This window comes from Sycon ciliatum, chromosome 4 (genome assembly GCF_964019385.1).
Source record: "Sycon ciliatum chromosome 4, ocSycCili1.1, whole genome shotgun sequence".
Taxonomy (NCBI): Eukaryota; Metazoa; Porifera; class Calcarea; order Leucosolenida; family Sycettidae; genus Sycon; species Sycon ciliatum.
Genome location: NC_088646.1, coordinates 39,053,806 through 39,067,939, shown reverse-complemented (window position 1 = coordinate 39,067,939; position 14,134 = coordinate 39,053,806). Strand labels below are relative to the sequence as shown.

The 14,134-nt window shown below is 46.6% G+C and overlaps 1 protein-coding gene across 2 annotated transcripts; it reads right to left on the bottom strand.

Annotated features, from left to right (window-relative positions):
- Nucleotides 1-670: 670 nt before the first annotated feature.
- On the bottom strand, nt 671-12,918 carry LOC135816081 (caspase-3-like). Of its 2 annotated transcripts, none has more exons than XM_065329450.1 (4): nt 12,405-12,918; nt 6,791-6,999; nt 3,861-4,121; nt 671-1,657 (listed from the first exon to the last, which is right to left on the bottom strand). In XM_065329450.1, the coding sequence occupies exons 1-4, from the start codon at nt 12,772-12,774 to the stop codon at nt 1,304-1,306; spliced, it is 1,194 nt and encodes a 397-aa protein (XP_065185522.1). In that variant the 5' UTR covers nt 12,775-12,918; the 3' UTR covers nt 671-1,303. The 2 variants fall into 2 exon arrangements, with proteins under 2 accessions (XP_065185522.1, XP_065185523.1); XM_065329451.1 differs by having other exon boundaries at nt 12,397-12,536.
- Between the last annotated feature and the right edge of the window lie 1,216 nt (nt 12,919-14,134).

The following is a 14,134-nucleotide window of genomic DNA, read 5'->3' as shown; positions in this document are numbered from 1 at the left end:
ACCTGGTGATCACGAGGGTCGGGGATGGGGAACGATGCATGAAGCAGGACTACAGCCTAGTACAGGAATCAATGTAATGCAGAGTACAGCATGAATGGGTGTTATCAAGAGTACATAACCCCCCAGAGTGTGCAACGCCTGATCCAGCTCTGCATAGGGTCTTGGTCGAGCGGAATCGGATCTTTGCGTCATAATACCGTACAAATCTGAAGGGAACCCGGGGAGTCGCGGGTACTCTTGGATCAAAAACAATGGTGCCCTGCCTCGAGACCGGCCTTGCACTGGTGTGGAGTGTACGCATGACATCAGAAGATCCGATTCCGCTCGACCAAGACCCTATGCAGAGCTGGATCGGCGTTGCACACTCTGGGGGGTTATGTACTCTTGGTGTTATGGGTCATGCCATGTTGGGCGTGCACTCAGTGCTGTCTAATCCTAAGTGGTTGCGTGAGAGAATCACTTACACTGTCTGTACATGTGTCCTGAACTACAATGTAACTACTTGTAGGAGGTTGTGTGATAGTGACAGTTAGGGGTACTACATGTCTATGGAGATGCACACTCTAGGCAGCCATGCACTATTATCGTTGTCATCCTTGTAGCTGCACATGTATGTCCACATGTATGTCCATTGTCCACATGTATGTCCACATGTATGTCCACGGATGGGTAACACAAGTACATAATTGTGCGTTAGTACTGTTTCAGAGAAGAACAACAACAACACATGATGGAAAATGTCAACGCTCAGTGTAGTCTTGTCAGAATCCAATACGCACACCATAACCTGTCCAGCATATTTTTTGTAAGTCATTAGACAATATCGACCATCGCTTCGTAAAACACTTGCCAGAAAATCTCTTCTTCAATACAACAAAAAATAGAGAAATTCAAGAGGCTAATACGCACAGTTTGATATTGCGGTTGTGCCATCTTACATCTACATGTATTTATCAAAGTTATTAGAGTTTTTAGAGAACAGTTGAAGAGCAATGCTGTTGACCATGTAAAAAACTAAATGACACACTATATTGTCCCAGAAAGATTGTCTTTGAAAGATAATACTCTAGGTATGGCTCTGGATTCCATTGCATGCACAGCTCGTCACTGCCAGGTCTGATCCTGGGCCATCAAAGCATTCGGCACAGGCCTCATGATACGATATTGTGAGAGCCTCACCTGGCACCAAGCACAGCCAAGTAAGCACACGACAATCCAGCAATAATAGCTTGACAGTTGCCGGCTAGTGCTCGTGTCCAGGTGGTGCTCATTGTGGTATTGGTCAGAGACGCCTGGCTGTCACTCACTTCCCGTGGTAGTAACCGGGCCGGAAATACAGCTTCTTTGTTAGCTGTGACACCTGCGTTGGTTGCTGCTTTTTGGCCGAGATGGTCTCAAACTCTGTTGCTATGCACTTGCTCACTCGTGTCATCATATCAAGCAAATGCTCTTTATCGGAGTAATCCCGGAAGGTTTTGATGATACCCTGCACAAACCAGGATCCCCTCTTAATGTTCCTTAATGACTCATAGCCAGGACTGGATGCGTAGCCAACAAATATGTCGGTCGTGGATGCTATCCGGGCGAGAACGGGGGGCCAGCAACCAGGTCCATCTGTCACGTCTACCCCCTCGTCCTGTTTTCCACCACAACATGCCTGAACAGGTAGGGAATGGGACACACACACATACGCATACACGCACACGCACACACACACACACACACACACACACACACACATACACACACCGTTGGACCTTTGGACCTTTTGACGCCCATCGCCGCAGGCGATGCTACAGCAGAAGCCATAGCAACTTACTTGTGCTGGGATTGCACCATTCAACAGCATGCAAGGCTGAAGAATTGACCGCCACTATTCAGCCTTGTAGACCACACAGCTATGAAGTGGCTTTTTCTGGCCAGTGAATCCCTTTTTCTTCTTCTTTTTTTCCGCACACGACATCACACCACACACTCCGGCATGCACTGGCTGTTAGTAACCACCCAGGAGAATGAAAGAAAAGTCAGGAGGAGTCTGAGAAAGAGAAGAAATACGTGTGTGACCATAATCGTCAGGAATCGAACCCGCAACCTCTCGATTGGAAATTACTGCACCATATGAGACACCATTGGACCATTGGACGCCCATCGCCGAAGGCGATGATAGTGATGCTACAACAGAAGCCATAGCAACTTGTGCTGGGATTGCACCATTCAACAGCTTGCAAGGCTGAAGAATTGGCCGCCACTATTCAGCCTGGTCTACACCACACAGCTATGAAGTGGCTTTTTTCTGGCCAGTGAATCCCTACTTTTGGTCTTTTTTTAATTATTTTCCTGCACGCACATCTCACCACATACTCCGGCATGCACCGGCTGTTGGTAACCACCCAGGAGCATGAAAGAAAAGTCAGGAGGAGTCTGAGAAAGAGAAGAAAGACGTGTGCGACCATAATCTTCGGGAATCGAACCCGCAACCTATCCATTGGAAATCGCTGCACATACCACTGCACCATATGGGACACACACACACACACACACACACACACACACACACACACACACACACACACACACACACACACACACACACACACACACACACACACACACACACTACTACTACTACTACTACCGTAAAGTACCGCCAGAGCGCCCGTCTCGCGAGAGCGCCCCACCTTGATTTTACAGCCAGAGAAAGGAAAATCATATGGCAGAGTGCAACGAAGTGTGTACGATGTGAGAATCTTAGTGTACTAAGGTCAAACTTGGCAGGTTTTTGTGTGGACCTTGTGTCCTCTTGAAGGTACGGATTGGCTGCAAAACGTGCAATATGTGTACAAGGTTCATGTCGTATGACCTACAGACCACAGACCACCTCCACAATACGACCACGAAAGGATGAGATGGTGGGGCGCTCTGGCGATACTTTACGGTACTATTACAATTGAACATCGATTATCCGCACATCGACTATCCGACCATTCGATTATCCGTAACAGTTTTTTTGGGCGCACGTGCCGTAGAGTACGCACTGTGCATGTAGTGAGCCATTCAAAAAATACGAAAATTTTGAAAAGTAGCACTCTATTCTATTTACAATGTACATGTACATGTATTTACAGTGTGTTTTCTTATCCGGAACATTTGCCTTATCTGAACACCGCCTGACAGTTGCCTGCCCAGAGGTGGTCGGATAATCGATGTTCAACTGTACTACTACTACTGTAGCGTATAGCATATCCCCGTACATTAGCATACGGAGTCTGCCTGTGCATTAAAGCTGCTGTTCACGATTCTTTTGAGCCAGTTAATTTCATTGCCAGTTATAGTTACATTTCAATTGCCAGTTACAGTGTGTTCACTGAGACCCTTGTGTATGCTTGCCTCCGAGAGACTGCGGCCCGCTACACTACTACTATATACAACTGCCACATAATGGCCACGTCGCTCCCAGAAGCGGGAGACAGCAGCGAGAAAGGAAAAGAAACAAGGAGAGTAATTGACGAGAAGAGGACACACACACAAACACCCGCACACGCACACACACACCATGTACACACATGCACGCACACACACGCACGCACACACACACACACACACACACACACACACACACCTGTCCTGTAGGGCCACTGCCCCAGGGGTCGCGTGGGCCCCGGAGGACACACACATGTACACACACATGTACACATGAAACGTACCCACACGCGCATGCACACGCACACACGTTATATTGTGAACTGGCTTTGCCAAAGCAGACTTCTGTCAGCATACACATAAGAGAATGTTCAGTTTACATTTCACAAGTCCATGTATTTAAATAAATGATTTTTAATGCACATTGAAAATGATCTTACCTGCAAAAAGAATAGCTTTGGTTTGCCGATGAGCGACCTATGCGCCTCACCATTGTTGAATAGCTCAGTCAGGTCATTTACGGGTACCAGGTTTCCGTCCGATCCATACAGCTTGCCCTCAACACCATGTGTGAGTATGCTGACAATCACGCAGTCACGGCCACTGTGGTCCTGCTTGGCAAGGTCTTGAAGCCTTTTGATTAAGTCTGCACGGCCCTGGTCTTCGAATATTTCCGTTTTAAATCCTAGATATGTCCAGAGCTATGCGTCAGTGCGTATGTAATGAACCACATCAGAAAAAGCAGCGTGTTTTATATGTTTGCAGTTTTGCAACTTTGCATGCTCGAATTGCCTGAACAGATGCTACATAAAGTTTTTTTTTAAATACAGAACGAATCCCAAGCACCGGTGCACCCTTGAGTGAGTATTGCAAATGTCGTGACTGCATCTGACTTACTGGTAGCTCAGTGCATAGTTGTTTCTCAACGAGACAGACCCAGGGTATGACACAAGTCCATGTTAATACTACCGTAAAGTACCGTTGATCCGCCCCCTCTCTAGTTGCCACCCCCTGTTGATTTTCTGCCCGTGAAGCGACTTCGGCGTTTACAACGAAATACGGTGTTGAACCGACTCGTGCACTGCTGTACACAATACGTGCCAGAGCAGGATGAAAATGTGCACAATCCAGATTGTTGTACATCGCACTGCACTTGACGGCCTTGATCTAATTCCCGCCCCCTGCCGAAAACCCAGCTTGGAAGCGACATGGCGTGTGTGTGTGGGGGGGGGGGGGGGGATAAACGGTACTTTACAGTACATGCAATAGTTAGATTGACAGCATGAAACAAGGAGGAGGACACTGTGATCGGAAACTTTACTACAACCTTCCGCGTTTGGCAGAGCCCCGGTCCCTGCGGACCATTTGAACCATATGGGTATCGCACCCGGTTCTGACCCTCATTATGCTAGGGGGTTAGGAGACTACTCCTGATGTCGTCTTGTTTTCTTCGCTCTTTTCTTTAACTTATATGAAGACTTCTTTTTCTTTTTCTTTTTTCTTCCAACTTCTGCCCATGGCGTCCTTCTCTCAGCTCGTCAACTGTCAACAGTTTTTTTTTGTCATCACCATGACACTGTCGCGAGAAGGTGCTCTCTGTAGACGGGGTTGGTGATGTCCCATGGCCACGTCGGGACATCACCAACCCCGTCCACAGAGAGCACCTTCTCGCGACAGTGTCATGGTGATGACAAAAAAAAACTGTTGACAGTTGACGAGCTGAGAGAAGGACGCCATGGGCAGAAGTTGGAAGAAAAAAGAAAAAGAAAAAGAAGTCTTCATATAAGTTAAAGAGCGAAGAAAACAAGACGACATCAGGAGTAGTCTCCTAACCCCCTAGCATAATGAGGGTCAGAACCGGGTGCGATACCCATATGGTTCAAATGGTCCGCAGGGACCGGGGCTCTGCCAACCGCGGAAGGTTGTAGTAAGGTCACTGTTTCCGAACACAGTGTCCTCCACCTTGTTTCATGCTGTCAATCTAACAATATGCGTGAACTATAACAAGGTTTATCTAAAACTGGTTTTTAACCAGTGTTAGGTTATATCATTTACGGTACATGTACAGTACAGCGTGACAAACACCTCGTCAGCACCAGGCAGCAGCTCGAGTCAGTGTTGCACATGGACGCCGAGGGCCTCTGACCATTCACAACTCTGTCACTCCCGATCATCTAGTTTGGTGAACGCCCCGAGTCCTTACACTGAAGAGTCGCTCAAGGTCTACAAGAGCCTACATTGTAGATGGATCCTCAAGTATTTAATGGTATGAGGGGTTGGTAATGTGAGCATATTCATGCAACTGTGCTGACAGTAGCAGCAAGATATTTGCAACTGCTAGCTAAAGCTATTTGTGTTTCACTCATCGTCAGTATCTGCTGATCCGTTGCAGATGTGGATTGCAGCTAAAACGAAGGGAAATGCCCTCTCTGTGTGGTGCACTGGCACACAATGGTCTCCTTTCTGGATCAGTTTTCCACATGTAAATCTGTAAACACTGATTCCACTGTTCGCCTTGGATCGATTGGTACAACCAGCAGCGCAACAACTCATCGGCATCACCGAACAGTTTTTTTACCGACGATTCCTGATGAGTGTTGTACGAAAACGTGTTTGAATCCTAATTTTTCTCTACACTATTTTTCCCATTTTCATCGTTTTACATTGCATGAATAAAGTACACACAAATGTCGATTTAGCTTGCCTTAAGTTATTGATTGCAGCTATCAATTTGTTTTAAAGTAGTTACAAAATCCAACTACATGTACTGTACATGTACAGTACATGTACTGTACGAACAAGCTATTGGGAGCAAAACCGTACCTAGCTGAAATTGCATGTAGTTGATTCGAATACAAGGAGGTCTTGCCACTCCGGAGCAAATCAGTGCCACGGAACCAGGGAAAATCAACAGCCCGCGAACTGAGCTCCCATCGTCCACCCAATCACGTAACTAGCAACGGTGCAGCAAGAAGATTCGAAGATTCGTGGCATACAATGGTCACTAGCTGAACCACACAGGAGGAACACGATTTTGATACTGCGCACACTGATGGTATTCGGCAAATCCATGTCTTCTTCAACTCCTATGGATTGGTTCGATTATCACCTGTAGCAGTTCGGGTTACTAGCAGTTTTGTTTTTGCAACACCGGGACATTGCACAGCCCTCTGAGTGTGGGTTGCATTTACAATGTGCAACACATACCTCAAAACACATACCTCAAAACACATACCTCAAAACACATACCTCAAACCACACATACCTCAAAACACATACCTCAAAACACACATACCTCAAACACACACATTACATGAACTTGAAATGTATGCTTCAGTACGACCGTAACGACGTTACGTGTAGCACATACTTTTTTCAATCCATCCCGGTCCACATCCGTGCCGATTCGCTCTGCCAATCCGGTCAGAAACTTCTTGTTATTGATGATGTAGGCCGTACCTCGCGGCTTACTCGTCATCTTGTACACTTCATCAAAGTTATTCAGGTCAACAGTCCACTGGTCGCTGCGTCTGCTGCCGCCACCGCCACAAGCCAGTAGTGACGCCAGAACACCATCGCCTGCACATAGAGAGAGAGAGAGAGAGAGAGAGAGAGAGAGAGAGAGAGAGAGAGAGAGAGAGAGAGAGAGAGAGAGAGAGAGAGATACAGGCAGGCAGGCAGACAGACAGGCAAAAACACAGACACGCACACGAGTAGCCAACAGCAGAAGATCGTGTGAATCTGAGTGTAAAGTTGTAAACATCTTCATTTCTCTAAAAAAAATTTCTATTTGTCTGTCGCCAGTTTTAATCATGTAGGATTAGCCTTCAAGAAACTTTTATATGCACTGATGTGTACAATCATGTATTCTTATTACTTTGTTGAATAGGTTTGTTACAAGATAGAGGTAGCGACTTAGGCGCTGATTTATTTAGAAAGGTGTTTGCTCCCCACACCAGGGCTCGCGCTTTTCCGCCAATTTGACTTGACATGTGACTGACTCACGACTGCTATCCAGAGCACACCGGAAGTCCATCGAACCTTCCACTCGGCAAACCTGCAAGAAAGCACCACTCCTTGCTCAATACACATTGTTTCAGGGAATTCACCCCTCATCAGTTGAGCTTGACTAGGCTGATGAAGATTGCGTCCGAAGAGCGCCACTTATAATTATAGTGCTCTCCAGGCAAAACCATCACCAGGGATACAAACTTACAGAGACGCTCCGTTTCCAGCGCAACAAACACCCCGTGAACACCAGATACCGTATTTCCACAAATAGTAGGCCGGTCTACTATTTTTTCAACCTCGTCCTAACCCGGCCTTATAATCGAGGACGGTCTTGTATTCGAGGACGGTCTTTTATTCTTTCAACCCAGTTTGACCCCGGTCTTCTATTTCTCGCCACACAGTTTTACCCCCGTTCTTCCATTTTCTTCTACACAGTTTGAGCACAGTCTTCTATTTTTTCCCACAGTTTGAGCACGGTCTTCTATTTTTAACACAAGAACAGACTCATTTAGTAGGCCCGGTCTTCTAATCGGAGACGGTCTTTTATTTTTTCAATCGCCCCCTGCCCCGGCCTTGTATACGAGGAAGGCGTTGTATACGAGGACGGCCTTTTATTTGCGGAAATACGGTAGTAGCGTCAGTCAGTCTCGCTCTTGGACAGTGAGAATAAACGTTGAGGACCCTCGGTCATTCGCAACTCGGCGGAAAAGCGCAAGCTCTGATGTGGGGAGCAAACACCATTCTTAATTGATTCGTTGATAGGGATAACCCAGATGTTTAGATTCTGTGGAAGGTGCAGGGTATCTTGTCATACTATTCGGAAGGTTGGCTGGAAAATCATGCTGGGAAAGTTGAACCCTTCGTAAATAGGGCATGAATGCACGGTTCAGGTATCAGAAAGTCACTGTATGGTACCGCTCCAAACTAGCACAGGCTCAAGCTCTTCATGGGGTAATAAGCTGGGGAGGTGCCAAACAAGAAATGCAGAAGTAAAAATCCTATGATATAGGATTTTGAAAATTCAGGACAACCAGGACTCCTTTACCAAAAGGTCTGGTTTCACAATCCAAAGGCCATTTGCTGGCCAAACTCTCCTGACTTCGCATTTTAGTTTGAACAGGCGATGTGGAGACAACGAGAGAGCTTGGAAGCTCAGGGCCCTGCGCTATGCTTCGTTGCCTAGCTCCTCGTGCATGTTGTTAGAACTGATGGAAATGCTTTTTTCTTTGATTAGCTACATCATTGGATTCGAAAACCGTTTCCATGAGATACTGAAGTAACGTCTTCTGCATAGCTATGGGACCGGCGCTGACTCTGCCGATCACGGGCGTTCTAGAGTCGACGGGATGTCTGTCCTGACGTTTCCTGGGACCGGCGCTGACTCTGCCGATCACGGGCGTTTATCTTCTTCTTATTATTTTACTGACGGCAACTAACATCCATTCTGATTGCATTTACTCGTCTCCCTACTTCGTATTTCTTTCCAGAAAATCTCCCCATACAGCAGGAAGTCGTTTACATAATATGACTCCCTGCTATACATCTACATGACTGTATAAACGTTATAATTATTATGCTATCCGCCTACATGCGATTCCCGGGCTGGTCGACAGGCAGCCCAGCCAGCCTGCTAGTGGGATCTTGGCCTCGCACACAAATCCACACAAAATGTTACTGCACTGAATGCATTCCCCCGAAACACTTCGCATATATACTCATTCTCTTGATGGTACCGTACTCTTAATGGTACGAGACAGGTACGGGATAGCGCCAGGCATGTCGATGGCACAAACAAACAAAAAGATTGTGGCCAGCTATCTTTGCTGGTACGGTACAGTACGGGACAGATACGGGATAGCGCCAGGCGTGACACAAACAAACAAACAAACAAACAAACAAACAAACAAACACCAAATTAAAGCTGTGTGGACCCTGGCTAGCGCCAGACGTTACTGAAGTAACGTCTTCTGCATAGCTACGGGAATAAAGCAATGAATAAAACCACGTGCGCACTCATATCACAATCATACAAGTAGCAACAATTTAAAAGGATTCGGGAACGTTTTCACTTTTTTCACTCCAAGTAAAGTGTATAAATCCTATTGTAGTTTCATCAGTTACGCGCCATGAACAAAAACAAAACAGAACCATATGTATACGAGTTAAGAGTAGCTGTTCACCCCTGTAACTAGATACTACCGTAAAGTACCGTTGATCCGCCCCCTCTCTAATTCCCGCCCCTGTCAATTTTCTCCTTGTGAAGCGACTTCGGCGTATACAACGAAATACGATGTTGAACCGACGCATGCACTGCTGTACACAATACTTGCCAATCCAGGATGAAAATGTGCACAATCCAGCACATTGAGTCTGATCCTCTACGTTGTTGTACATCGTACTGCACTTGACAGCCTTGATCTAATTCCCGCCCCCCTGCCGAAAACCCAGCTGGGAAGCGACATGGCGTGGGGGCGGATCAACGGTACTTTATGGTACCGTATTTCCGCAAATAAAAGGCCGTCCTCGTATACAACGCCTTCCTCGTATATAAGGCCGGGGCAGGGGGCGATTGAAAAAATAAAAGACCGTCTCCGATTAGAAGACCGGGCCTACTAAATGAGTCTTTGTTCTTGTGTTAAAAATAGAAGACCGTGCTCAAACTGTGGGAAAAAATAGAATATCGTGCTCAAACTGTGTAGAAGGAAATGGAAGAACGGGGGTAAAACTGTGTGGCGAGAAATAGAAGACCGGGGGGTCAAACTGGGTTGAAAGAATAAAAGACCGTCCTCGAATACAAGACCGTCCTCGATTATAAGGCCGGGTTAGGACGAGGTTGAAAAAAATAGTAGCGACAAACACCTCATTAACACCAGATTGCAGCGTGAGTCAGTGTCGCTCATGGAGGTGCTGAACAAGCGCTGAGGGCCGTTGGTCATTCACAACGTTGTCAATGCACAAGTTATGCGTTGGAGTCCACCGACTAAGCTATCAAGCAGTGCTCAAGCTCACTTCCTTGTACGTGGAATGTCTCCGTGCTCCTTGTCAGTCTGGTGCTACTTTGTTTTGCGCTACAGATTATTTTTTTCTGGTTTTAGAATTCGTACCGATCGTTGTTGTGTTAACTGCATAGACTTTTTTTCATTTTGCCTGTACCAGAGGCCTCAATAGTCTATACTAGTACAATACTATGTTTGGTTGACAGCATGTTACAAAGCGGATCGCGGAAGGCGCGCTGTGAAAGGTTAAAAAGGACTAAGGATCAAGAGGGTTTACGCAGGACTGACATCCAAGAAAGAACGAGGAATACACAACTGACAGTACAAAACAAACACAAGAAGACTCAACACCTCCCTAGTATAATGAAGGTCAGGACCAGGGCTAACCCCCATATGCTTCAAATGGTCGCAAGACCGGCGCTCTGTCAACCGTGGAGGTTGTAGTAAGGAGTACTGTTTCAGAACACAGTGCGTCCTCCGCCTTGTAACATGCTGTCAACCTAAAATGTGTTATTCAACAAAACAAGGTTTATTTAATGCTAGTACATACTATTAGATAAATATTGTTTTGTTGAATAACACATTTTAGGTTGACAGCATGTTACAAGGCGGAGGACGCACTGTGTTCTGAAACAGTACTCCTTACTACAACCATCCACGGTTGACAGAGCCCCGGTCTAATACACGACTGACAGTACAATAACAAAAAACAACAAGAAGAAGACTCAAACAACTACCTAGTATAATGAAAGTCAGGACCAGGCCTAACACCCATACGGTTCAAATGGTGGCAAGACCGGCGCTCTGCCAACCGTGGATGGCTGTAGTAAGGGGCACTGTTTCCGAACACGGTGGTCCTCCACCTTGTAATATGTTCACATGCTGTCAGCCAATAACATAGTACATCCATTGTACTAGTACCAAGAGTACCGTAAAGTACCGTTGATCCGCCCCCTGTTGATTTTCTACTTGTGAAGCGACTTCGGCGTATACAACGAAATACGATGTTGAACCGACGCATACACTGCTGTACACAATACTTGCCAATCCAGCACATCGAGTCTGATCCTCTACGTTGTTGTACATCGTATTGCACTTGACAGCCTTGATCTAATTCCCGCCCCCTGCCGAAAACCCAGCTGGGAAGCGACATGGCGTGGGGGGGGGGGGGGGGATCAACGGTACTTTACGGTACATACAGTGTACATGTAACTAAAATTACTTAGGTTATGTACTCTTGCTAGTACAAATAGATGTGCAACATACAATAATATTATACGCTATACTCTATAGATACTGATATGAATCCGACATAAAAAATAACTTTTAAAAAGCTCATGCCACCAAGAGTATAAGCTTATAATTATACCCTTGCAGTGTCTGCTCTAGGATTTCAAACCAACCAGGTACACGTATACCTGGCACGACTCTTGGCAACCGGGTCAGCGCTGGGGCACGCTCAAATGCGGCTACCGTATTTTCCGGAGTATAGTGCGCACTTTAGATGTGCTATTTTAGGCCCTAAATCGCAGGTGCGCACTATGCTCCGAATATGAAATGCATGTACTTCAATGAAGATTGAAGTGCGCACCCCCAATGAAGATTGGGGGTGCGCATTATACAAAGGTGCGCACTATACTCCTAAAATACGGTACTGCATGTACAGTCATGACTCATGTACACCAGTACTAGGCAGTAGTAGATCTACAGGGAGTCCTAACATTGTTAGCTAGGACTCCCTGATGTATTGTACAATCATGTACATGACTGCCAAACTGGTCACTTGTGAAGTGACTTGTGTGTTCTTTTTCCAAACAGGTCCAAGTACACCCCAACGCTGACCCGGCTCTGGCGCAGACACTAGTACTAGTGAGTCTTGATACTACTAAGTACTATCGACAGTACTTGATACTACTTGTAGTACTACATAATATTAATAATAATAATGAGAGGCTGGTGTTTTGCCTACCATCATACTTTCATCTGATTCTCGACCAGCAGTACGAGTCGTACTAGTAGGCAGTCGCGGACTTCTTTCCTCCATCACGCCTGTAACTCGTGTAAGCATTTTCTTGAGAGCATCTGCTGCTTCGCGATGGGCATCGGCCTGTGATCCTAGCAAGCCTTCCAGGAAGGCATTCCAGGCCTTTGCTCCTTTCCGAGGTATGACAGTCAACAGCTCTCTCGCCTGCTCCTTGGGAGTAGACTTCTGGGAAACCTTATCTTTTTCTGCGGTAGAAATAATTTCCTCGCTCAACAAATAGTCCAGGACATAGTCCTCAGGATTCAGCAACTCTAGCAGCGTCACTTGGCACTTTGTCAAAGCCCTCCTGTGATCCCCATCCATTGTTTGTTCTGCTCCTTCAACACAGTTTACACCGGCTAGAAGCCTAGAAAAAAACAAGTGTTCTACTTCAAATACAGTAGTCACTAGTGATCAGTGATGCAAAGGAAAATTCGCATACCGGTACCGGTATTCGGAATATTCCGACACCAGAAATGCAGAATGCAGACAGCATGCTAGCAGCATGTAATGCTAGCATTCGTGTACAGACAGTAAAACTCCCCAGATCCGGACGTCCCTATGAAAAACATGACATTGTCATGTTTTTGTAGTATAATTATAGTACTACCGGTAGTACTCCGGGCACCGCCGTATACCATGGTAATCGTGGTAATAGCGGGCACCAAAATCGTGTTGATCTCTGAGCCCTCGTTTCTAATCTCCACTGGCTCCCGCAATTTTTGCGGCCTGCCCTCATTGTGGGCACCCCATCACGGCGGCGTACCGGCGTATCCATAGTGCGCCTACGAGCTTCACCTTTTTTCCGGCACAACTATAATTACTTGCAGATGTATGTAATCAAGCACGCTCAGGAGGTCATAATGGCTGAATCTTGCCCGAGCCTGCAGCCCGAGGGCCGCAGGCAAGGGCAAGATTCAGCCATCATGACAGACAGAGCGTGCTTGATTTGATTTCTTACAGCGCGAAGCAACATATTAGAGAAGGTCAAAGGTCGAACAATTATTCCCGAAATGACGTCAAACGGTCCTGATGGCCTGATTATGCCCGCGGCGGGAAGACCGCCTATTGGCCATGGCCAACGATCACGTGTCATGTAAGAAAACAAACGTTATACTTGGAGAAGGCAGACGCCGCTGGCAGACAGCGTTATGTAACGAAGAAGCCGGGTCACAGTGACCAAACAAATATGCCAAAAAAGGGGACCGACCTAGTAGAGGTCACGGACAACGTAAGCACCGGTAACAATAGCCGAGTTTGAGACACAGGTGAAGGCCGTCTCTGACTGGCCTGAGGTCCAGTGCAAGAACATTGACATGGGATACAAGCTCCCCAATGATACAAGCTCGTGGCAAAAAGGCAAAAGATCGTAAGCAGAATCTACCCCTACGGCTCGTGTAGTGTGTGTGTGTGTGTGTGTGTGTGTGTGTGTGTGTGTGTGTGTGTGTGTGTGTGTGTGTGTGTGTGTGTGTAGGGCTCCCTATTATTTCGGCCAGTCGCCTACTACAATAATAGTAGCCGAGCCAACTGGCTACTTCTCCCTTGTCTAACTGGCAAGACAAGGGATGCGTAGCCATGAAGGGGCATGAGCCCGCCTCTCGGCACTGGGAGCACAGCTCGCTCGACTCTACTGAGTGAAGGGGACCCACACCTTGATCTGGTGAGCTGCGCCATGGGGAACTCG

Coding starts and splice junctions, on each gene's coding strand:
- LOC135816081 (XM_065329450.1), bottom strand. CDS start 12,774: ATGGATGGGGATCACAGGAGGGCTTTGACAAAGTGCCAAGTGACGCTG. Junction 4,122..6,790: donor ACCGGGATGGATTGAAAAAA/GTATGTGCTACA, acceptor ACTGACGCATAG/CTCTGGACATATCTAGGATT. Junction 1,658..3,860: donor CAAAGCTATTCTTTTTGCAG/GTAAGATCATTT, acceptor CTACCTGTTCAG/GCATGTTGTGGTGGAAAACA.